A 25,890-nucleotide genomic window follows, 5' to 3' on the forward strand; every position below is an offset into this window, starting at 1 on the left:
AAAAGATCAAGAAATTTAATCTTTTGACATTGAAAAGTGAAATTTTCTTATCACCATATTCTTAAAAATATTCCAACTGAAGAATTCCACTCCCGACTATATTTGACTTGTAGTATATAACCCCCCCAACCAAAAATAAAAAACATCTGAATTTTTTAATTGATTTACATTTATTTTGTTCCTTTTTTGTATACTTTTTCATTTCGTGTCGAGTGATGATCTTAGCTCATTTATCATTGATTTGATTGAATCAAGAAATTAAACATAAACATAAGCGCAGTGTATAGCTCGTGTCGTCCGTACGTCTTGTGTCTGGTCTGTATGACAAATAAAATTGAGAATACATATAGAACAATAATCATCGAACAGCGGGCGACATTTACCGGCGGACACCACTTTCCGGGGCCTTGACTTTGACACGGGGCTCTGTCTCTCATACGCGATCTTTCTCGAGTTTTGTTGTTTAAAAAATAAATCGATGGTCTGATTTTTGGTTGAATGCATTTCGAAAGTTGTATAAAAATATATAAATACAAATACAGGCCGCACGATTAGCGGCATCCCCGCGGTTAATGTCGCGCTTACACACAAAAGCCTGAATATACACAGTGATTGATTGCTACACAGTTCACTTATGTACGTATGCTATTATTTTGTAGCTTATTTGCTTTTATTTTTCTTTTGCCTAAGTGCATTTTTTGGCGGTTTTTTGATGTTGATTGGTGGTATATGGTGGTAGTTTGCCTCCCGTCGTTTTCGATATATATTTTGTTATAGTTTTATTATTTTGTTTTTAAATTAAGAAATTAAATTAAAATCATAAACATAATCATTATGAAATATCATTTAAAATAAATTAAAAAATGAAATGGCATTTAGAATTCGTTTTCAGGAGCAAGGTCGAATCTTGGTGGGAAGGCCAATCCGTCGAATTGTGGCCTGACGGACGTCGCACGGGGCTGCAGAAGAAAAAAATAATAAATATTTTATTAGTTTTCATATTTAATGGAAAATATTATTTGAAATCATGCTGGGGATTTGGGGACAAAATCATCAAATATCGACAGGATAAAACGATAACGAGAACGCCTCTCGCTCTGCCAGCTAGTTGTGTTGCGCCAGCGAGAACGAAGCGGTGAAGTAACGATAACGAGAACGAGGTACGAAGTGAGCGTACGTAAAAGCTCTTCGAGAGAGACGGAAACAGGAAGTGATTGTTTCGACGAGTATCCATTATGAAAGGACGAATATGAGACGACAATACGCAACGAATGAATGATCACGAACGAGTGAGCGAAACAACGACATGAGCTGACTTTGACTTGACTGTATTCGTTTGTGTGTGTTTGTGGGATAGGGTTTTGGGATAACTCCGACACAACAAGAACAGGACAAGACGTGCACCAACACGTCCACTTACAAATGTTTCAAGAAAGTTTCTACTGCTCCAGCAGCGCGCTCTTGCGGCCCTTTGACGCTGTCGGCTGCAGTACACATGTACAAATACAGTTTATAATAATATAGTGGAAGAACAGTATTTTGGTTTTATTGTAAATGTGGTTGTAGAGAAAGCAATTCGATTGATTTAGCTTTTAGCCGCTTTTGATTGCTTTGATTGTTTCATTCAAATGTTTGTTTTTTTTTTTTTTTGTTTTGTTTTTATGCTTTTCTTTCAAAATGAACGCATTTTTGGTTGGTATACGACGGTGATTTGATCCTCTGATTTGGTTTTTTTTTGGGTGGCCTCTAATTTGAACATTTTTGTCTGCTAGCGAATGTCGTTTGATGCATCTATATTATTGTTATTAGTATTTATTTTATAATAATTCTTATAAGCTATAATTCTCTTTGCATGGTTTTGTTCTCTCATTATCGTAATTGAACCATAATTGGATCGCTATATAGATTTTATTTATTTTTTTTCACTTGGTGGTGGTGCCTCAGATTTAGATCTGGATATGTGAGGAGAAAGCGGAGCGTACGCGCGATATATGAAAGGTAAGAATATATTACATTATTCAAAAAAGCGATCAAGAGCGAGAGAGAACATGAACGTGAGTGAGATGGCTATTGCAGCAAAATGGTTGCTCAGTGTTCGAACGAGTGAGAGAAGTGCATATTCTAAAATTTTTTTTTTTTTCTGAAAGGACTTGGTCAAATACAGGATCAGGCTGGGTCGTGGGGAGATGAGAAAAAAAAAGGAAAGTCTCTAAAGGATTACTTACCGCTGGGCTGGCACCACGACCGACAGAACCGGCACGTCCCTTGGCGCGGAATTTGCTGATGGCCTGCTCGGCCAGATCGGCACGCTCCTCAGCCTCCTCCAGCTCCTGCTGAGCCTTGCGGAATTTGGCCAAGTTGAGGGCAGCGATTTCCTCAGCCTCCTCGATCTGCCTCTTGTATGTCTTGATCTTCTGTTGCAGCTTGTCGACCAGATCCTGCATGCGTTCGTGGTTCTTGCGGTCCTCCTCAGACTGGAAGCTCAGCTCCTTGATGCGGCGCTCAGACTTGCGCAAGTTCTTCTGGGCATCGGCATGTCGCCTCTGCTCACCATCCAGCTCGTTCTCGAGCTCGCGGACGCGCTGCTCCAGCTTCTGGATGGCCTTCTTGCCTCCCTTGAGGGCGTTGGCCTCGGCCTCGTCGAGACGGACCTGGAGCTCCTTGATCTGCTGCTCCAAAGCCTTCCTCAATTTCTCCTGGGTCTGGGCATGATCCTGCTCAGCGCGGAGCTCATCAGCCAGGCGGGCGGCATCAACCATAGCCTTCTTGGCCTTCTCCTCGGAGTTCTTGGCCTCGTTCAAGAGTTCGTCCAGGTCGGAGTGCAGGGTCTGCAGCTCAGACTCCAGCTTCCTCTTGGCAGCGGAGATGGAGGCGTTCTGGGCGGAAACCTCGTTCAACTGCTCGTGGGCATCGGCCAGTTCCTGCTCGGCCTGGCGACGGCCACGGTCGGCCTGCTCCAACAGAGTGCGCGACTCCTCCAGTTCGTTCTGGAGGGCGTTGGCACGACGCTCGGAGATACCCAGCTGTTCGCGGGCATCGTCGCGGGCGCGCTGCTCCTCCTCGAGGGCGGTCTGGATGTCCTTAAGCTGTTGCTGGTAACGCTTGATGTTCTTCTGGGCCTCGGCGTTAGCCTAAAGATTTCAAAAGAAATTGGAATAATAAATAAAAGCTCTATAAGAAAACCTTTCGTTTTGTAAACCCACCTTGTTGGCATGATCCAGAGCAATCTCCAGCTCGTTGATGTCAGCCTCCAGCTTCTTCTTCATGCGCAGGGCCTCAGCCTTGCCCTTGGCCTCAGCCTCAAGGGAAGCCTGCATGGAGTCGAGGGCGCGCTGGTGGTTCTTGCGGGTGTTCTCGAACTCCTCTTCCTTCTCCTGGATGCGGCGGTCGATTTCCTGGCGGACCTGGGACAGCTCCAGCTGGGCGCGCAGCACCTTGTTCTCCTCCTGCTCAAGAGCAGCCTCAGCCTCCTCAAGGGCGGCCTGGAGCTCGTCCTTCTCAGCCTCCAGGCGCTTGCGGGCCTTCTCGATCTCATGGATGTTGCGGCCACCCTCACCGATCTGGTCGAGCAGATCCTTGACCTCATCAGCCAAGTTCTTGTTCTCACGACGCACAGCCTCCAGCTGCTCCTGGCCCTCCTCGTAGGCACCCTTCAGACGGAACAGCTCGGTGGAGTAGTTGCGGCACTCCTTCTGGGAGGCATCCAGCTCAGCGGCCAAATCATCGACCTTGAGCTTCCACTCGCCGATGATCTTGTCGAAGGCCTTCTGCTTCTTCTCGGCAGCGTTGGCAATGGCGTTGGCACGGTCGACCTCCAGCTGCAGATCCTCCACTTCGGTGGACAGGCGCTGCTTGGTCTTCTCCAGGCCGATGCACTTCTGGTTGAGGGACTCAATGGTCTCCTCAGCCTCGGCGAGACGGGCCTGCAGCTTCCTCTTGGCCTCCTCCAGCTCCTCAGAGCGGGCAACACCATCGGACTCGTACTTGCTACGCCAGACCTGGGCCTCGGCGTTGGCCTTGCTGAGCTGGCGCTGCAGATCAGCCTTGCCCTCAGCCTCCTCCTCAACCTGTTCGCGCAGGTTGTCCAGGTCGTGCTCCAGGTTGCGGAACTTGCCCAGAAGGGTGGCGCGCTCGCGGGACTCCTCATCGGCCAGACGCTTGGTATCCTCAAGCTGGGTGGTCAGGGAGATCTTGATCTTGGACAGCTGAGACACCTGGGACTCGGCCTCCTCCAGCTGGCGGAGCAGATCGGAGTTCTCAATGGACAGCTTCTTCTTGCTGGCATCGAAGTCGTTCAGAGTCCTGTTGGTCTCATCCAATTTGGACTGGACTTCGTTGAGGGTGTGCTGCAGCTGCTTGGCGATCTTCTCCTGGGCAGCCTATATTTTTTTTTAATAAAAATATCAATAAGTTAGTTTCCATATCTAGTAAAGGTTTCTTTGGTTTTTCGTGTGAGGTGGCTGTACAATGTGCTTTTAATATTAGTATTTCAAGCTTGGAATATTACTTTAGTGGGGGGGTTTTAGTTTATTTTTTACAATTCAAGGGGGGGAGGAAGTGTGTGTTTTTCGGTCTGGTTGCATTGCAACTACGTTGATACTATACACAGATGAAGTCGTGGCAAAAAAAACTATAGAACTTTCAGCAATTTAATTTACAGCATCGCGTTGAGAGCAATTATGAATAGTAGGAATCATTTTGAATACCTTCTCGTTGGTAATGTGGTCGACACCGGCACGCAGATCGTTCAACTGGCCGTAGTACTCGTTCTTCTCCTTCTCAGCCCTGGTTTAAACAGAGAGACAGAGGTTCGTATTTCACGGGTTAGTTCATGTATTGTGTTGGGGGGGGGGATATAGATTGACAAACACAGTAAGCGAGATATATATTTTTTTTGGAGCGAGAGAAGCGAGCGAGTAAATCCTTTCGTTTCGTCCTTCGTACGACATAGAGAGAGAGATATGAATAGAGATTGAGGAGCACACTCGTAGTATTGTGTGGTTTTTTTTTTTCATTTATTTTGGAACATGCATGTTCAGTGTGATTCTGTATATATGTGTGTATCCCTGGGCGACCCGTCAGGAGGATCCTGGTGGGTCGCCAGTTATCACGACATATTACCTTATCGCGACCCAGCTGATCGCAGGCGGTACGAGTCTGATTCAGCTCGTTGTGGCAAGTCTGGCGATCGTGCTCGGCCCTAGATATTTAAATATTTAAAAAAGATGATCAGAATTCGATTAGCAAAGGTCTGGTTATCCTCCCGCCAAGGCAAGGCAATCGATCTCTCTTTGTCAGTTTGCACCTGAAAAAAGCTAGCTAATTGGCCTTTGAATAGAAACGATACTTACTTAGCCTTCAGCTTGTTGAGCTGATCAACCTGCTCGGCCATCTCGGCGACGGCATCGTTGTGCTTCTTGCGCAGGTTAGCCAGGGTGGACTCGTGCTGGATGTTGGCCTCCTCAAGATCGCGACGGAGCTTGCTGAGCTCAGCCTCACGCTTCTTGTTGAGCTCAATCTGGGCAGAGGTGGCACCGCCAGCCTCCTCCAGACGCTCGCCCAATTCCTCAAGCTCGCGGGCCAGATCGGCGCGCTGCTTCTCAGCCTTGGCGCGGGCCTGGCGCTCAGCCTCGACCTCCTCCTCGAGCTCCTCAATGCGGGCCTGCAGTTCCTTGATCTGGCGCTGGTGCTTGCCAACCACGACCTGCTCATCCTCGAGCTTGGCGGTGATGGAGGATAGCTCCTTGTCCTTGCGCTGGATGGTCTGCTCCAGTTCCTTCTTGTTGCGCTCTAGATCGGCAACAGCCTCCTGGGTGAGCTTGAGGTCGCCCTCAACCTTGCGCTTGGACTTCTCAACATCGCCGCGCACCTTCTTCTCGCGCTCCAGAGAGTCCTCGAGCTCGTCGAGGGTCTGCTCGAGCTTGGCCTTAACCTTGTTCAAGTGGTTGATCTTGTCCTCGGCGGCCTGCAGTTCCTCACCAGTCTTCTGGTTGGACTCGCCCTGCATCTTCTTCTCCTTGTTCAGCTTGTTGATGAGCTCATCCTGGTGGGCGATCTCGTCGTTCAAGTTGCGGATCTGGTGATCCTTGGTGGCCTTGTCCTGCTCGGCCTTCTGGATGTTCAGCTCCAGATCCTCGATGTCCTTCTTCAGGCCAGAGATCTCCTGGTCGGCCTTCTTCTTCTGCTGGAACAGCTGGTTGCGGGCATCTTCCTCCTGAGTCAGGCGCTCTTGGATGTCCTAATTTCGTCAAAAAAAGAATATGAAAGGTAGAGTGGGTGTGTTAATTGAGTAGTGACTGAATAAGCTCCTAATCTTAGCCAAAAAAACTGCGCAAATGCCCCGAAATAGCCGAGCAACTTTCATGCTCGATTGCACTTGATCAATTTCGCGTTTTCCGCTTTCGTGGCCTCTTGGATTGATGCCATCATACATAGTTTAAATGGCTTTGGATTGGATTTGGTATTTGGATTGGGAGATTAATGGGAAGTGGAAATACTTACGCGCAGCTGGTTCTCGAGGTCGTTCTTCTGGGCGGTCAACTTGGCGTTGCGCTCCTGGAAGTCCTGCAGCTGACCCTTCTCACCGGACAGAGAGTCCAGCAGGGCGGTCTTCTCAGCCAACAGCTTGGCGTTGAGGGCCTCCAGCTCCTTGCGTACTTTCACTTCAGCGGCATGCAGTTCCTCAGCCTTCTTGGCCTTCTCCTCCAGACGCTGTAAGTCATTGGAAGCATTCGATGGATTAGTAATGGTATTGCCAGAGCTCTCCTCGACTGGTTGGGATTCGGATGCTGTGGGTTCGATCGTAGCGGTGGGTTCCGCTGCAGCCGGAGCTGCTTCGGTGGTGCCTTCTGGTGGAGCTGCCTCCGCAGCCGGAGGTGCTTCCTCCGTGGCACTGGGTGTGGTAGCTTCGGTGGATTTTTTCGTTTTTTTGGATTTCTTTTCATCGGCCATGGCTTTCTTTCAATACTCTCTCTTAATACTGTTCAGTCACTATCAATAACTCCTTTTTGGTATAAAGCTAGTTAAGATGCCCTTTCAATGCTAGTATTCTAGCCAACTCTCTTATCTTGGTTCGTTTTGATGCTTCGTTGTGTGGGGGTTCGTTTTGCGTTTTTTTGGTAGTACGCGTTACCGCGACGGCGACTGGTCAAATACAACTGGAATGGCTGCTGCGAGTGCACTGGGCCACTTTGGCTATAAAATTAGCAAACGCCCCAAACCTGGCAGAACCGAGCAGTGCTATTGGCAGAGCCCAAAGCAGAGGCAGAGCTGTGGCAGCTGCTGCCACTTGGCATGTGTGTAATCGCCTTGGTTAAGAGCTTGCCATCATAATTCACATAATTCTATCGGGAGGGCAGCTTCTGGGGGTATGGGGCCTATCAACTCGCACTTGTGCGGCGGGGCCAGCAGGTGTACCATCTTAAATATGAGTATATATAGATTGTATACATTTTAAATTACTCATCGGGATGCTGGTCGAACATTTCTTTGCGCCACGTACGTGGGCATCTTTTTGGGCATTTTTTATTATTTAATTAGCAAGCTAATTGGCAAACTAATTGTGGCTCTTAAAAAAATCCCCAGCTATATGGCAGATCCAAGAATAGAATAGTGCAATTCGTATATATATACAGTTCATGTACAACACGAGTGGTGTAGAGTTATTGGATTCCAGCGAAAAGTTTCATTTTGGCCAGCTCGGAGGTAAACAGAGGCCACATTTGGGCCGAAAGTGCGAAAAGATTATGACAGCATCTATTTTTAGGAAGGACCAGCTATTGGAATCGGAATCAGATCGTATCGATATGTTCGGGCAGCTGTAAGTGGGTGGGTGAATCAGTTGGGCAGTGGGTTGCGGTTGCATGTCCGAGCTGCAGGTATTAAGTTGGGTGCTTAATTAAGCGAAAGAATTTCGCTTCGCCATCGCATCGCACAACAAGCATCACAAGCACAACAATGTTTATGGCCATTTGGCCAAAAATAAATTTGAGAGTTTGAGGATTTCAATTTGATTTGTGCAGCTGCCGAGGTTCATCCAATTAACCAAGACAATAACCAAGAATAACCAAGTGGAATAGACACACCAGGGCTACCAGTCGTCCCAGTATATGATTGTCAACGGCAACTGTTTGTGGCCAAGTTCACTTATCATATCACTTCACTCGAACCCACAGCATAGTCGATCCTCAGTTGTGTCCATCTATGGAAAGTACTATGTGTTAGAATACTCACGGCAATCTCATCCTCGATACGGCTGACGTTGAGGAGGGGCTTGACCTTCTGCCACAGTTTGTACCATGGCCAGGTGCGGAGCTGCAGGTATTTGCGCAGATTGCGCTGGACAACCTTGAGGGCGACGCGCTGTTCCTGGAGCTTCTTGAAGCCCTTACGGGACAGGTAACCACGGGCCCAGGCCTGCATCCAGGACATGATCTTGCCCAGACGCTCATCACGGAACTCCTCCATCTGACCCAGGACACCGGCGCGGAAGAACACCTATTTTTTGTGCAATTTTTGGAGTGTTGGGGAGGAGATTGGGGATAAAAAAGAATACGTTAGTCTTCTATTCGGCATGGCTTCCTGAAGAGCGCGTGCACTAAGCAGATATATATATTTTTTTTATGCTTTTGGCTTAAGCGGTTCTTCAAAAACACTTTTGGACAGGTTGTAACTGGGATAGATATAGAGGGATGGATGGTAGAAAGGAAACACAACAGAAACAAGTACAATAAATCACAATAAAACACAGATCAAGACATACAACATAGATGTATTATTTTAGAAATATGCTAAATGAGGTTAGTTGACAGGCAGATGAGAACAAACATTTAAATGAGACACAGACAAGGCGGTGTGACCTCGGGACAATCCTTTCCAGATCAAGGGATCCATAACCCAAATCCTAGACAAGAGCCGAGTACTATCAGCTAGGGATTTTGTCTATGATTGGTTTATGGAGCGGAGATATGAAAAGTTTTGTACCCAAGGGAGGCAGCAAAAGTGTATAGAAAGTTGGAAAGATGGTGAAGACACTTAGGGCGTGTGACGACTGGAGAAGACTCCAGTCGGAAGCAGAAGAAGGAGTGCAGATATTGGCGATTTGTGAATGAATGTTTTGAAGATATATTGTCTGGCATATACCTTTGTGTTACCCAGACGGTACTGATCTTCGGGCAAATCGATAAACTTAATGATTATTTCAGTGGCCTTTTTGTCTTTCTCAACGCCCTGCAATTGCTTGGGGCACATGATCTTGTAGCTGTATGGAGGGTTTTGTAGTTTGAATGTTGTTGTATTAATTTGTTTCAAACGATTCGGTTAGTATTAGATAGCATACATACTAACTAAAAGTATTTTGTGTGCTTGGGAACGGTTAGTACGACTACTGACTAGGGTGTAGTAGAATTACGTCTAGGTAAGTTACTACTAATAGGGGAAATATGGAGTGGGGTTTTCCTTTTTTGTAAAGGATTTTGAGAGGGGATAGAGGATTGGTTGGATGGTAGGTCCTTGTATTGTATGTTTTGTCAGGCCAACATCGTAGAAAAATAGAGACATGCACACGGAGTGTTGCCCAGTCGAGATGCTAGGCTTTTTGCTTAGTTTCCATCTCGATCGGGAGCAGCTCCGAGAGTGTGTTTCATTCAGAGGTGCAATGTGTGTAAGAGGTGTGTGTATGGGCATCTGTTTCAGAGCCATAGACAAAAGTGCCTTTCAGGTGTTTTTGAAGTATTTTGAAGTGTATAGAAAGATAATTGTTGGTTGTGCGTGCCTTTGTGTTACCCAAACGGTACTGATCTTCGGCCAACTCGGTCGATTCGATGAGGACCTTCGTGCATTTCTTGGGATCCTCAATACCCTTGATACCCTTGGGGTTCAGGATTTGGTAGCTGCATGTTTACATATATATATATGATGATAATCAACGTTTAATGATACTACAGAATACCAAGTATCTAAGTATGTTTTAGTATGTCTAGCTTAAGTCTAGTGTTAATCACAGTTGATCTTAACAAAGTAACCTTCAAATGGGGTCCAAAACTTCTACATTATAACTTTCGATCCCATGCTTGGGGGTTTATACGATTGATTGTGTGTGTATCTGTGGGTGTTTGTAGTGTGTGGTTGTGTATATCATATGTGTGGGAAATCATATCATTTCATTTCCATGGGGGATCTTGGGAGAAATCATTCAAAAGTGCTTATGTAGCGCCCTTAGTAAGGTTCTGTTGCTTTTTACCTAAAGGGCGCCTGAAAATCTGTTGATATATAAATTTTATTGTATTTTTGGTTCTCGTATCGCCTCTATCCGGCATTTGAGATACGAGAGTGATCGATCGATTGTATTGTATGTATTGATAGATAGAGAGATAGATAGAGATCGACGGAAGTGCATTCGATGCGAATACAAGTTGTGTGGTATTCGTCTTGTGTTTGATTTTTGGGGGGTAGAATAGAATAGAATTATCAAAACTACTATATTTTTGGGGGAGAACTTTGGGAGAGAAATCAAAATGCATGAGCATAAAGGTCGAAACAGATCGGAACGTGACCCTGCCTTGGTGTGTCCAATGCGGTACATGTCGGGATCCAATGTGGTGGATTCCAAAATAAGCTGGCCACACTTCTTGGGATCCTCGACCCCAGCAATGCCGGCTGGGTTCAAAATTTGATAGCTGAAATATGGAGAGATGTTTTATACAAACGTACCCCTAATCGGTACAGTTGTCTAGTGTTCACTCCTGTTTCTCTAGATACCATTATATTCAAAGTGTCAATCGTGTAGGGTGTATGGTGTAAAGTGTACTACAGAAGGTTGGCTCTCTCGTTGAGGTTTTCTCGAGCACCTTTCGATTTGTTTTGAAATATTATTGACTACACAAAAGTATGTATGTTGAGCCATCCACTCGATAAGTGTACAATTTTGAAGTTGATATGCCAGATTAAGCTTATTTAAATCAGATGGAACTTATTCATGCCTTGGTGTGACCCAGACGGTAGAGGTCATCGCTCAGCTCAGTGGACTCAATCAGAACCTTGGAGGCTTTCTTGGGATCATCAAGATCCTTAATGCCACGGGGGTTCAGAATCTGGTACCTGTCGAAATGTAGAATTTTTTTGGTTTTTTTTGATTCGTGCCAACACACACACACACAGTTCGATATACACCTAACATATTACAATTACATAATATTTAGAAGAAGGCACAGCACTGGAACTGAAAACTGATATATGGTACAAAAAGGACAAATAAAGGATATAACAAAGTGGGGGAATTCACACACTAGTGATACGTTTGGAGCAAGGACATTCGCTTGGATATACAAAAGTTGGATAAAAGGGGGAAAGGATGTCTTGTATGCGTGCCTTGGTGTGACCAATGCGATACATATCGGGATCCAGTCCGACGGCTTCCAAACACTTGCCGGCCGCAGTCTTGGCCACCTTTTCGGCCGCCATGATGGCCGGGGCCAGAATCATGTAACTAGATTTGGGTATTATAATTTACAAATTATAAAAAATTAAAATCTTTTTTTTAATTAATATCTAAGGACCTAACCCGACTGGTGGGTGTATTTACAAGAGATTTGGCAAAGTGCTGATATTCGAACTATCAATCAAGTCAAAATAATTTCTAAGTGCTAGTGTAAGAGTTAAGTGTAGAGACCTATTAGCCCACAAGTGACCCCGATACTCACCGCATCTTGAAGTCAGGGTAGACCATCCTGTTGGGGAAGCCCTTACGGCAAATACGGATACCTTCAAGCACACCGTTACAGGTCAGCTGGTGCATGACCAAGTGGGCATCAACAAGTCCAGGCTGCTTCATCTCGTTGGGAATGATGCAACGGACGAAGTGAGGCTGGGTGGAGCGCAGAGTGGTCATCAAGCTGTTCAACTGCTCCTTGTAGGCAGAGGACACAGTGGCGAAGCCACCGCCCTTCTTGCCACGACCTCCCTTGGCCTGTTCACCGCCGCCCGACTGTCCGGCGTGATCGGCGAAGATTTCGATCAGCAGCTTGTTCTGCGACTTCTTGAACTGGTCGACAACAGTGTCGTTCAGAGGATCCTTGTTCTTCTCCAACCAACCGGTGATGTTGTAGGCCACAACACCAGCATAATGGCCGATGGCAAAGTGGGCAGCCTGCTGGCCGGGCTTTGGGGGCTTGGGCTTCTGGAATGGAGCCGACTTGCCCAAATGGGTGTTGGTCAGCTTCTCCGAGAAGGTCTGATCGGTGGCCTTGGGGAACATAGACTCTTCTTCAAGGATGGACAGGATACCCATAGGCTATATTGGTGAAAAAAAAATAAGTAAAAAGTTTTCTAGTTAGTATTTTTTGGCCATTGTTTGTAAAGATACCAGCAAGCATTTCTAGTAATCTCAAGCAGGCATTAATTTTGAAGTAGTTTTCCATTTTTTTTTTAAGCAACAAGACGCTCAACTAAAACTAGACAGTATGACTATTGCATCACATTAGTACATAGAACTTACCCCTTTAGATTATTGATTTTTTAGTTGTGAGTCGTAAAGTTGCGAATGCATTAAGAGTTGATGCTTTTTTTAGCTAGAGGCGATCTTATAACTAGGTTAATATCGATTAGATTTAGGTGCACTTTTTGAATGCAATTGTGTATTATGGTGGTCAGCTTGGGCTATCTGGTCAGCGAGATAGTGGTAGCCACGTCTGTACCTTTTCGATCAGATCAATACACAATTGCAGATCCATGCCGAAATCAATGAAGGTCCATTCGATGCCCTCGCGCTGGTATTCTTCTTGTTCCAAAACGAACATGTGATGATTGAAGAATTGTTGCAGTTTTTCGTTAGTGAAATTGATGCACAATTGTTCGAAACCGTTGTACTAGATCGTGGAACGGAACAATGGTAACATAATAATAATAAAGCGGGGTTAATTCTGGATGTTTTCAATGGTACTTTGGTCGAAAGTGGGTTAGTTACTTTTTGGTATTCCCTCGAACTTTCTTTTTTCTTGGGGGTTCACTGGAGAGACATGACATAGATGGGGGCATGGATATCGTATATATGTATATATTGGAGCTAGAAAACGCTTATGGGCGCACTTCTCCGCATAACTGTAATAATAATGTATAGATAACCCATCTTGGGATCATCAGTTCTAGATGATTTGCCATTCAGGGGGGCGTATATAAATAAATCTTATATTTCTATAAACGAGCAACGAGCTGGTGGCGGATTTGGTTTGGAATTCCTTGCTTGGAAGGGAGAACGAACCTTTTCAATCAGATCGATACAGGCCAACAAGTCCATACCGAAATCGATGAAGGCCCAATCGATACCTTCCCTCTTGTATTCTTCTTGCTCCAAAACGAACATGTGATGGTTGAAGAATTGTTGCAACTTCTCGTTGGTGAAGTTAATACACAGTTGCTCGAAACCGTTGTACTAGATATCATTTTTTGTAGGAATTGGCAAGGATTGGTGCGATGAGTATACATAACATTCAAGTGCTTGGTGTATTTTTTTTGGGGGGGGTCTGGGTTTACTTCCTGACATTCAGAACAGAACACACTCATTTACAGTTTACCTGCAGCATTAACTCTGGCGAAGGCCCCATTGATTCCTATTTGAAAAACTCAATCTCATGGGAAGTGCTAGAACATGACATAACAAACGAAAATATTTTTCGGTGCATTTTGGATATACAAGACACACAAGACAACATGGACATGGATGGAAGTTATCAAGCCTTTAAGCACCTTTTCAATCAGATCGATACAGGCCAGCAAGTCCATACCGAAATCGATAAAGTCCCAGTTAATACCCTCCTTCTTGTACTCCTCTTGTTCCAAGACGAACATGTGATGGTTAAAGAACTGTTGCAGTTTCTCATTGGTGAAGTTAATACACAGTTGTTCGAAGCCGTTGTACTACATTCGGATTCAGGAATATTTACAGATTATACTCGTTATCTAATATCTAGGGGATACAAAAGTCTAAGGGTTTCTTCTTTCTACGGCTGTGTGAGTCTTGTGTGGCTCTGTGAGTGTTCAAGTGCGAAAACAGGTTGCACCCCGAGTGATTCTGGTTCTGATTCTGATTTGAATTCAATGTCCCTAAACTAAACTGATGAGAGACGTGTTAGCAAGTCAGCGGGAAATTAACTCACCCAAAGGGGTTAAGCCATTTCCCAGCTATGAGTGGACCAGACAATCCCCAAAGGAGAACCTTTGAGCATTGAGTGTCAACCGTCAAGTCCCCAAACTGTCCGATACTTACGTCGAAGATTTCAAAACCAGCAATATCCAGTACACCAATGAAGTGCTGACGCTTCTGCTGGGTATCCAGAGTCTCGTTACACTTCTTGACCAGCCACTTGAACAGACGATCGAAGACACCCTTGCAGAGGGCACCGATCGAGTTGGTGACCTGCTGGACGTTACGGCCCTGGGTGACGAACTCGTTACCGACCTTGATGCGGGGCTTGAGCAAGTTCTTGTACAGCTCAGCGGTGTCGCAGCCGAACAGCTTGGACACACGGCCACCCTCCTCCTCACCGTCCTGCTCAGCCTGCTCCTCGCGACCACGTTGCTTGAACTTCATGCCACCCATGTGCATGACAGCGGCGGTGATCCTGTACACATCCTCCTTCTCCTGCTTGGTGAAGCCCAGAATGTCGAAGGCTTGCTGTTGGTCAAAGATTAGGGGGGTAAGAAATTATACGTTTAGTAAAAGGTATCACACGATTTCATATTATTGTGTTAATGGCTTTTTTCAGCATTATTTTTTTCGGTTTGTTTTTGTGCATTTTTTTCTGTGGTTGAGTGTATCTTACATCTAGTAGTAGATCGTGCAAAACATGCTTCAAACGGTTCACTAAAGTATTACCAAAGTTTTCTAAGGGCAGCAAGTAGCGCTATGGTTAGTAGACCTTCTAGGATGCCACTATATATGATCTAGATATATAGCTAGGTTTACCAGGTCACAGTAAAGTATTCCGGAATCGTTGTGGGATCGCTTAAACACTAACAATCAGAGGTTTCTTCTCTGGGTAGAGGATTTCTTATCAAAATTCGGGTATAGGTGTTCGTGCTGAGTTCTTAACCACATTTCTGGGTATGAACGGCCCACGGGTCAGTCTGTGGCCGATATACACCATAAATATTTTTTTTCTTTTAGATACAAAGGATCCAAACAAGATTTGCACTTAGTGTCTTTTCCAGGCACAAATCGAGTGGTACACACAGTTGAATATCTATAACTTAGGATAACATGATGCATATACATTCCAGGCATAAAAAAAAATAGTCGATGCAACCAAGTGGTTGCTCGTATTAGGTACAAGGTACAGATAAAGAAAGTGACAGGACATCGGTGTGGAGACCGAATCCCAGGATGCTTTTTTTCGGGCAGGGGTTGCGACATTCGTCATTCCATCATTCTTACTCTATGGGCTCCAAATGAATGGACCGGAAACGGAACTTGGGTAACCAATTAAAAAAAAATTTGTAGAAAATCACAAACACACAAAAGATTTCTGTTTGGTTTTGTTTGGTGTGGGTGGTTGGTGGTGGTGGTGTAGCTCATCGGTTGGCGGTATCCTTGTCGTTCAGACGTTACCGATATTGGATGCATATATTGTTTTGTTTTGTTTTTGGAAAGTGTCTTTATGTCTGCGAGTGTGTATGTGGGGTGCAGTGTATTTTTGGGGGCTTGGGTGTATGTTTGGCGACCACTTACATCTGCAAGCTGGAATTCCTCACCGTCATCCATGTTGGGTACAGTGACTTTACCCTGGGATACGTTATAGTAGTCGTAAATGTTATCGGAGAGGAAGCACATGTCTACATACGTATAGTCGGAGAAAAGGTTTTTTCTTTGGTTTAGCAAGAAGAACAGAACTTAAGCCTAGGGTATCACAATTCATATGCGTGTGTGCTTGGTGCTGTGTGGGTATAGTCTCTCTGCGATTTGGATTCTTTCCCAGCCAGGAGCGGGCATTCTATGGCATTTCTTCATCATAACTACCCGGTGTCAAGTCAGAAAAATGAATCAACTTTGGTATCGATTTAGTGAGGTCCTGCTCCCAGCTGAGGGGTATTTAATTTTGTGTTTCTTTGGTGCAAGCGGAATATTTGGATGATGAACAAGACTACTTGGGTTTGATACAGAAGGCAAAGATAGAAGTGATAGATATAGATAGAAATAGAGCGTTGTAACTCAATATAATTCCGGAATAACATTTGAAAGTTAACCATATGTACACAGATTTCATAACCGTCACTACATAGAGCCAGAGATCGATCAGAACGTGGTTGGATCATTATCAAATAACATCATCAGTGGTGGTTTTTATTTTTTCAAAAAGAATACTGATAGAGAAGAGATCTTTTTACAATAGTTCTCAATTGGAATTGGGTGATATTATTATTACTGGGACCTGCACCACAACTTACGTCAGTTAACTCAAATTCTTCACCATCGTTGACACCGGGTATCCGCGTTTTTCCCTGGCAAATACCAGGATAATCGCCAATATGTTGGGTCAGAAATACCATCTCTAGTTTACGTGAACAAAGAGACTCGATGATATATCATGTTTTATAATTGGTTTTGTTTTTTGTGTTTTGTGCTTGTGTGGGGGAGGGCCCTACCTAAAATATCTATAACCTATGTATAACCTCATCAAGTTTCTCAAATCAAAAATATTTCCTTCAAGTTAAAGGTTATTGTTAAGGGCTCGGATTAGGATTAAGGCTTAAGCGGTCTTTCAGCTACAGATATGGAAAGCATTATGAATTTTGAATAAGACTTGGACTTGGAGTTTAGGACATTGATAGAGATAAATAGATACAGGTTGGACGACATTGAGGAGACAACACTAAGAAGACACGATTACTGGGGATTATGGAGTTATGGTGTTATGGGGTAGTACGAGTATGTAGACAAGTAACCATGTTCTGTATGGCCTTACATCCACGGCGACCCATTCCTCGCCATCGTTGACGCTCGGTATGGTCGTTTTGCCTTGTGAGACAATGCGATAATCGTAAATGTTGTTCGAAAGTAGACAGTACTCTATATATATATTAATTATATATATAAAATATATATCCATATACAAGCAACATTTTACAATTAATAATGATTTGTGGGGGATATTTGGTTGGTTGTTTGGTTGGGGTATATGAAAAGGTAGAAAAATTTCAATTTAATAATGTTCTTCATAGGACTCTTGGTGTTAGTTTGATTTCAAATGAGTTAGGATTCTCGAATGGGGTTGGAGTCAAGGGGCAGGGAGCACTACGTGAATGCTTTCTACTATGGATTCCAATTATCCGTCATTTGGGATGGTTTTTGGCATAGTATTCAGCTACAGCCAAGCGGATAGTGTGTGGCCTAATCCATTTACGATACGATAGCGATACGCAATTATAGTAATAATTAACCAACTAGATATAAATTGCTCTAAAATAGATTACGATTGTTCAAGTAGTAGTTTAGCCAAATAATAGTAATTAGATCAGCAATATAAAAAAACGAAATTTAGAATCAAAAAGGGGACAATTACATCGGTGAGGGAGAACTCCTCAGCATCATCGATACTGGGTACAGTGACCTTGCCCTGGGAGACAATGTGGTAATCGTAGATGTTATCGGTCAACAGACAAATGTCTAGACAGATAATTTGTATATAGAAAGGATTATAAATTAATCAATTGTTTTGATTGTATAAGTGTGTGTGTGGTGTGTGTGTATCTTGTGTGTGTATAGTATGTGTTGTATAAAGTGTGATCAAGTGTCTGGAACCTAAACCACAACTAGAAAAGATTTAAATAGAACTAGGAAGTTCGATGGATGTCTTGGATTGAAGGATGATTGATTGGTTGATTGAGAGTGTGAATGAAATGATTGTATACCTTTAACACCGGCAACGGAGCCAGACATGATCTGGTAGAAGATGTGGTAGGAACGCTCCAGGGACTGCTGGGAGATGACACGGGCCTTCTCCAGCAGATCTGTAAGAAAAACGAGAAGCTTAGTTATACATCTTCTAAGTCATAAGTGTTAAGATAAACTTACAGGTCTCAATATCAGCACCAGCCAGTTTACCAGTAGGTCCGAAGTGGATACGGATGAATTTACCCTGGGTACCAAGAAATTCATTTTATTCAAAATATTATTTTATTTTTAGAATTTTTACTAAGTACTTACGAAACGAGAAGAGTTATCGTTACGCACGGTCTTGGCATTACCGAAAGCCTCAAGCACAGGGTTAGTCTGCACAACCTGATCTTCCAGGGAACCCTTGTTCTTCTGCGACTCATCCTTCTTGGTGGAAGCGCCAACAGTGGCGAAGTACGCAATGACCTTCTTGGTGTTCTCAGTCTTTCCGGCACCAGACTCACCGGTGATCAACATAGATTGATTCACGTGGTTGGTCAACATGTCGACGTAGGCACCGTCAGAGATGGCGAAAATGTGGGGTGGCACCTCATTACGGCGCTTGCCACGGTACATCTTAGCGCAACGGTTGGTATATACGGGGTAGCGCTTGTAAGGATTGATGGCAACGCAGAAAAGACCAGAGTAGGTCTGTTTTTGTGGAGGAAAAATAAACAAATTTTTTGGTTAATATGGGTCCATTTTTTTTGGTTTGTTTGTTAGATTTTTGTTTCAGGAAAGTTACGTTTTTTTTTTGGGTAAAGTAGCTCTAAAGGTTTTTGGTAATTATATCTTTCTGTTTAAGTATTCAACAGTTTTCCTTTTTAGAGAGAGCTACTATAACCCATAGATAGACAGAGTTTAGTAAGAGTATTTTTTAAATCTTAATTACAGTTTTGTTTGTCTTTTGGTCAACCAGTTTTTGGTGTTCGGTGTTTTTGTTATAAGAAACAACTAACTACGATGTTTGTTTTGTTTTTTTTTTGGCAGGATTCTTGTTTAAAGTTTTCATTGTTTTGATTTTTTGGGATAATGATTGATGATCTTGTTGGGGGGTTTCAGCTCAGCTTCCTTGGTGTGTGTGGTTTACCAATTCTTATGGCTTTTTGGGTGTGGGTGTGTGTGTTGTGTGTGTAGAACCGTTTTTTCTCCAGTTGAGGGGTTCTACCGACTGGACGGCCAAATTTTTGATTTTTTAATAGAAGCATTTTTAGTGCAAACGACACAGGAAATGAGGTGTTAGCTAAGTGTTAAGTTATTGTAGCATTTTTAATTCGATTTTAAGGGAAATTCAAGATTTTGGTATTTGTTAAGAGTGTCTAGTAATTTGGAAAATTTTTATGTAATGATTTCGTATATTTTTTTTTTTTTTCGATTTAAGGTGAGTGTACGGGTAAGCATTGGGGTAAAAACATTGAACGCAATTTTTTTTTTGGGCTTTGCCATCCTGGTTCGGCAATTACTTACGTAGATGAGCTTGTTGTAGTATCTCTGTCTCAAGTTATGGAGCACAGAGGCATCGTTAAGGTATGTCAAGTTGGACATATCCTCAGCTTTTTCGTATTTTGGAGGGTTCACTTGCTGGAGCAGATCTTTCTTGAGGTCTCGTGTCTATTTTTTTGTTCATTTTGTTCGATTTGTTCAGTTCGTTCAGTTCAAGTTCGAGTTCGAGTCCCACCCAATTTGGTTAGGTTTAGTTTTTTGTTTTTGTTGGTTAGACGTTTTGTGAGAGAGAAGAAAAGGATACCCATACATTAGTGAGTCTCTGGCAGTAAGGAACTTACATAGATGAGCTTAGCATAGTAACGCTGACGCAGATTGTGCAACACACAGGGAGTGTTCAACACGGTCATGTCGGCCATATCTTCAATTTTTTCGAATTTTGGTGGATTCACTTTTTCCACCTTCTCGGATTTGAAATCTTTTACCTAATCGTGTATGTAGATGAAAGCTATAGTGTTTTTCTCCTTTCATTTTCAAAAGATATTAAAGTTCTTTTGGGTTTTGTAGGCAAAATAATAGTTACTTGTTGACCTTTGAAAAAGTAAGTATTTTAGTACCAAAACGTATTTTATCAAAGATCAATAAATAGGCTATATATTTTGCCATTCACCGCTTAAAAGATCTTTAATAATTCAAGTTCTATCCTTTCATGATTGGTTTTCTAAATGAGTCTGGCTGGTACACGATGATATTACCTCTCCACCAGGCAAGCCGACGGAGACGATATCGCCCTTGGTGGCCTTGATCTCACCAAGGAGATAACCCTCCTTCTCGTCGGGGATCCAACAGTTCTTCTTCGAATCATAGGGTTTCGATTGATCGATACGTCTCTGTTCCAGAGACACGAACAGGTATGGGGTGGGATCCTCATCCTCAAGATTTGGAGCTGGCTTCGGCATCTTGATTAAATTTCGCTTTTAAACTTAAAAACTCGAGAAATAAAATTGGGACTTTTCAAAATTTCTTTATTATCGCGTCGTGAGCCCAAAACTTCCCTGTAAAGAATAGAAAATAAAAATATATTTTATTTTATTGTTTTTTTTTATGGTTGGGGGATATTATTTGTGGATTCTCGAAAACTGATTTTTTTGTTGTTGTTGGTTTTATGTTTTTGACCCAATTCGACAGCAGCAGCCAGAGCAGACACGGAACAGTTTTGGTTTTTATTTGTGTATGTGTGGGTGCGATTTCGAAATTTGATTTTCAATTTCCAAATATGAACATATTTTCCCGTTTCGCTTTTTTCGAAATTCCCGATTACCGTAACCGGATATTTATGTATGGATACACGGATGCTTTTCTCATTTTATTTCACACCTCGAAAAGTTAATTAGGTCTGGTATTGTGTTGTTGTTGTTGTTGTTATAAACAGACAACAAGTGAATCGTGTGGGTTGTCTCCTAAATATAGATCACGGATCCGATATGGACACCCAAACATATACATTGCGCATCGTATATGTATGTGTTTCGGCTATATGTACGATTTTTTTTTTTTTTGCGCCTATGTGGGGCGTTGGTATTTGTTACGTAACGTCCGATTCTTAATAAAAATTTTGCGTATTTTTCAGGGATTTTCTTAACGAAAACAATTTAACCGATTACGCAACTCGAACCGGTTAATAACTGTAGCTAATTCTTATTAAGATTTTCAATAAAAAATTGAAAATTTTCTCACGATTCACTCACGCTTTTTTAAAAAATAACCCGTACCGTTTCAAAAGTTTTCTTTTTTTTTAATCAATAACCAGATGTTGGATTGATTAAATACCTGTGAGTTCTAAGACAACCGAGTTGCTAGATCGCAATGATCACTTTTAGTGTTTTAGCCTCGTCTACGATACGATATAGTATTTTATTTTTTTCGACAATCCACACAAAATCGACAATCGTCGATCCGATTCGATGCGACGCGAACTTTCAACGAATGCGTTATTTTTAAAATTCTCGAAATTATTTCGAAACTAAACACATATAAATCTATGTATATGTATTGGGCCGATTCGAGAAGCTTTTCGGCTCATGCTACCGCATGGCACACATATATGTATATATATCTATATGTATTGGCGATCTCCGTCTAATGTCTTTGGTTATTTTTAAAATATATTCGAAATATTTTCGCTCACGTATATGAGTCGACAACGAATTCGAATTCTAATTCTATTTTCTATTTAATGGTATGCCACGCATATCTCAAACAGGTATTTGTGTATGAAATCATTTAGCCAGTAATTCGAAATGGCTATTACAGCACTTCGAATACAATTTCGAAAATTGACTTTTTTTCTATCTGATTTTCAAATTTGATGAAGTAACAGCTGGCTGTCTCTTTTCAATCAAGATGTGATGTATGAGATAATTTTAAAATGAAACTTAATTCAAAAATTATTTAGGAAATAACTTTAAAGAGAACCTTATTTTTAAAATTAATTTTAATTTAAATAATGAAAGTTTTTAGGGAAAGCAAAGTCAAGACAATCTTGCAAAGTTCAAGTTAAAATCAAAAAAATTTAGTTTTCAAATTAAGTTTTTATTTCAGGATTCATTATCCTTTTTTTTAATATTTACTTCTACTTTTGATTTTTTTTTTTACTTGTTTTTAGTTAAGATCTGTTACACAATAGCTAAGTGAAGATTAAATTTTTAAACATTAAACTTCAAATGATCTGTGACTTCTATAGGTTAGATTAAGTAACTGATGCAACTCCCAAGTTAAGCTGGTTAATTATAATCCATTTCGATTCGATAATCCGCTGTAATCCGGGTCACTGTTCTTATGATCACATGGCGTTGTCATTGATCCTTTTTTTTTTGTGCTGCCAGGACCATTATCGCACACACACACATACACTTTTCTGGTTTTATATATGTTATATATATAAAGTAATAATTATTTCAGGTTTATTCTTTTTGACAAAAAGGTCAAATTGCTGGTGTCTTTTTTTCTTTTTTTTTTACACAAATGCTGCTGCTGGTGCTGTCGGTGCTGGGGTGGTAATATCCAAAAAATCAGGGTTCGCACATCAAAGGTGTTGCACTTACGCGCTCGAAAGCCGTTCTGAACCGTGCAACCGGTAAACTTGCCTTTTATACGGGGCAACTTGATACCCATGCTACCCCGTAATGCCCCAAAAAGCTTTTTCACTTTTCCGATACAATTTTTTCATTTTTCTTCTGGTATGTGTGCGTGGCGCTGTTTCTGTTTCTTTTTCGGTTTTTTCTTGCTCCCTTTTTCGGTGTAGCATTAACATTATTTTGCTCTTTCAGCAAGTGGGCATTTCTATCTGGCGGTTATCCGTGTGAGAGCCGCCATGTTTGTTCGCATGTGTGTGTGAGCATATGATGCAATAGCAGGATCGATCGCCATTAGGGAGAGAGCAGCGAAAGCTTTTCTCCCATTTTTTTTCCGCCTTTCCGATTGCGTGAGCATATGAGTCAAAACCATTTCAATGACAACTTTTCCGCAGTGAAGAAATCCTTCTCTTTTAGCGAGGAAGCTTTATTTTTTTACTTATTTCGCATATCATTTCTACACACTCATATTATATGTGTATGGGTGTGTAGGAAAATGGAGGGGTATCTTTATTTGTTTTTCTCGGTGATCATTTTTCGCTTTTGGTTTTTGGTCACCTCAATGCCAATTTAATCTAGCAGATGTCAGGGGGTGGAAGATATGTTTAAAAAAACAAAACCAAAAAAAAATGTACAACAAAGAAAGGGTTCATTCTTAGCAGCGATCACTTTACGTTCAGTAATGAAACAGCTGTTCAAGTGTATTGATCACAGATCACAGCAATCAATAAATTTTTAAAAAGAAAAAAATAATGATCCATGTCTTACGTTTTTTTTTTCTTGTCTGCCAAAAATAAAAAAAGTTGTGAACTTCAGAAAAAATAACACATTCAAGCGAAACAAGAAAAAGGAGCAACACATTGATAGCTACAAAGATACTTAAGATATAGATAGATAGCTAGAGAAATGGCAAATCAAATCAACGTTGACGGCGTCCTTCAGAGCAATGCAATGCGAAAATGTTCGACTTTCAATGCTAAAGCGGAATGTGTGTTGTACAAAAAGTATCTGGCAGATACAGATATACAGATACGGCTGGCGATTGCATTATGAAACCCGTGTTCACCCGATTTGTCGGGCATTTATCAAAAACGCTCATCCGCTGACAAAGAAAATTATGATAAATGCCAACCGAATTGAAATTCACCCCCAAGCCTCCCAAAAGAAAAACAAAAAAAAAAAACTGTCAAATTCCGACACAAAAATTATTCATAATTTTCATGCAATTACAAGATTGTAGAATGCAATAAATTTGGCACAACCCAGTCATAGTCAGAATAAATCTATGAGGAAAATTTAAAAATACTACACCCACAGCAAAAGGATACGAAAAATACTTTTCATAATGACTTGAAACGCTCAAAATATTTGAACATTAACAAACAACAAAATAAAAAAAAAAAAAATTGCCAAAAAAAACCAACACGCATCAATTCTGAAAAACAAAAAGAAAATCTACAAACAAAAACAACATTCAAACATTTTTATGAATATTTATAGTTTGAAAAAGTTTCAGTTCTGCGTCCTCTTGAACAAAATCTTTATTTTTTGTCGTGGGGTGCTTTGAGAGCTGTATCTGCTCCCAATTCTTTTCGCGCATATAAAATTATCATAATTCTTGGTTGGGCCTCTGGCAGATGTTTTGACGCTGAAACAAAATCTGTGACATTGGCGATAGGAATTGTGAGAAAATAGGAGAAAGCCCAGCGCCAACCCAGAGATGTACCAAAAATCTTAACGTTAGGCTAGGCAATAAGTTAGCTTTTGGCTAAAATCTAATATACACGAGTTTAGTATTTTTAAAGAATAAACATTTAGTAGCCATAAATTATGGTGGTGACTCGAAGCTCTTCTAGATTGTTCCCTAATGCAAAAATTCAACGGCTCTCAAATTTATTAAAGACAAAAAACACACAATTTTTGGTTTTGAGTCATTGACGCAAAGCAATTTTTGCATTTTAGTGTCAAGATGCTGAGATGCTGAAATGCTTCTTCTTGTTTATTTTGGCACTGGCGGCCTCCCTCGAAAATTTTTTGGGGATTGTTGGGGGAAGGGATGGCAGTGGGCAGTTGTCTACACGAGGCAGCAACAATTATTGCTTGCAATGGGCTATTTCAAAGCTGCCGCCACATTGCAATGTGCGAACTGCGCCCCAACACCTGCACCACCGGCACCGCCGAACGGCGACATCGCCAGCACCACCACCGCCATCACTAAAATGAACTGAACCCATAGTCGCTGCCAAATGGAAGACACATTGAATGGCACGTTCGGGGACGGGGATGTGGGGCGGACATGACACAAAACTCAGATCACAGGGAAGGCGTAAAAATCCCCATCTGCATGCGTGTCGAACCCCCAAGTCGGTTAGTGGATCATCAGCAAATGGCTTTCCTATGCGAGTCCTACTCACGTCCAAGACACATCATAAATCATCCTATTTCTAATAAAAAAAATTATTTATTAAACAAATAAGCTCAGACGTTGACCCATATTTGAAAGATGGGAAAAGTCCTAAAAAAAAATGCTTAGTAGTTTGGTGTTTTTTCAAAACTTATAAATAATTTTATAGAATATCTCCTAGAACCTTTTATAACTTTCAAATAAATTAGTGAAATAATGAATAAAAATTCATAAAACATAAAAAACCCTTCAAAAGTATACCTTCTTAAAAATTTAAAAAACTGAATATATTTAAAAGATATTCCCTCAAGACCTAAAATTTTGTTAGCCACTGTATAGTGACAAACTAGCTTAAAAGTTGCTATTTAACAAAAAACTACATTTTAAAATAAAGGTGCTATGCAAACCACCCCTTCAGTTTCGTTTTGAAAGATATCAGTAACCCTGCCCGAAATTTTTCGCAAATAGTATTCCCGAAAAATTCTAGACCTAAAGCAATTGGTACACATAGAATGAAAATATTTTAAAAACGGCAACCGTGACCAAAATACATACATATTCTATAGATAACTCTCGTCTAAATGCATTGGAAACCATCCAAATTGTCGATATAAAAATATCCATCGCCAGCCTGTCGCTTCCCCACCGATTCCCAATCCCTCAGATCCCCGCGGAATCTTAAATCGCAATCCTCGATCGCTGATCGTCGATCGTCGTGCACTCTACATCTATACATCGGGTGCACCAAACCGTAGCGTATGAGTCTTCCCATGCCCACACCCAATATAACCAAGAGATCTCTCTTAATTTCGCAAAAGATTTACCCCCAAGACGAGTGGATGAAATCGGCTGAGGAGGCGGTGGTGGACTGACGCCAGTGCCAGACCAGGCCAGGTTGCCAGGTAGCCCCATGTGCCCATGCGCTTTTGGGTAATGCCTGGCATGACAAATGAATGAATACTTCCTGCATTACGTGCCGGTTA

General features: G+C 42.1%; 1 protein-coding gene across 26 annotated transcripts; it reads right to left on the reverse strand.

Moving 5' to 3' along the window:
• Window positions 1-151: 151 nt before the first annotated feature.
• On the reverse strand, window positions 152-22,515 carry Mhc (myosin heavy chain). Of its 26 annotated transcripts, none has more exons than XM_017241829.3 (19): window positions 22,474-22,492; window positions 20,125-20,424; window positions 19,394-19,537; window positions 18,197-18,577; window positions 18,065-18,128; window positions 17,902-18,000; window positions 17,553-17,656; window positions 14,261-14,668; window positions 13,256-13,426; window positions 11,700-12,289; window positions 9,142-9,259; window positions 8,233-8,496; window positions 6,502-6,711; window positions 5,352-6,238; window positions 4,707-4,785; window positions 3,204-4,379; window positions 2,226-3,131; window positions 1,421-1,484; window positions 152-959 (listed from the first exon to the last, which is right to left on the reverse strand). In XM_017241829.3, the coding sequence occupies exons 2-18, from the start codon at window positions 20,326-20,328 to the stop codon at window positions 1,440-1,442; spliced, it is 5,850 nt and encodes a 1,949-aa protein (XP_017097318.1). In that variant the 5' UTR covers window positions 20,329-20,424; window positions 22,474-22,492; the 3' UTR covers window positions 152-959; window positions 1,421-1,439. The 26 variants fall into 26 exon arrangements, with proteins under 26 accessions (XP_017097318.1, XP_017097317.1, XP_070133263.1 ...); XM_017241828.3 differs by lacking the exon at window positions 9,142-9,259 and adding an exon at window positions 9,773-9,890; XM_070277162.1 differs by lacking the exons at window positions 4,707-4,785; window positions 9,142-9,259 and adding exons at window positions 5,122-5,200; window positions 9,773-9,890.
• Window positions 22,516-25,890: the final 3,375 nt, after the last annotated feature.

The sequence above is a fragment of the Drosophila bipectinata genome, chromosome 2L (genome assembly GCF_030179905.1).
Source record: "Drosophila bipectinata strain 14024-0381.07 chromosome 2L, DbipHiC1v2, whole genome shotgun sequence".
In the NCBI taxonomy this organism is placed as follows: Eukaryota; Metazoa; Arthropoda; class Insecta; order Diptera; family Drosophilidae; genus Drosophila; species Drosophila bipectinata.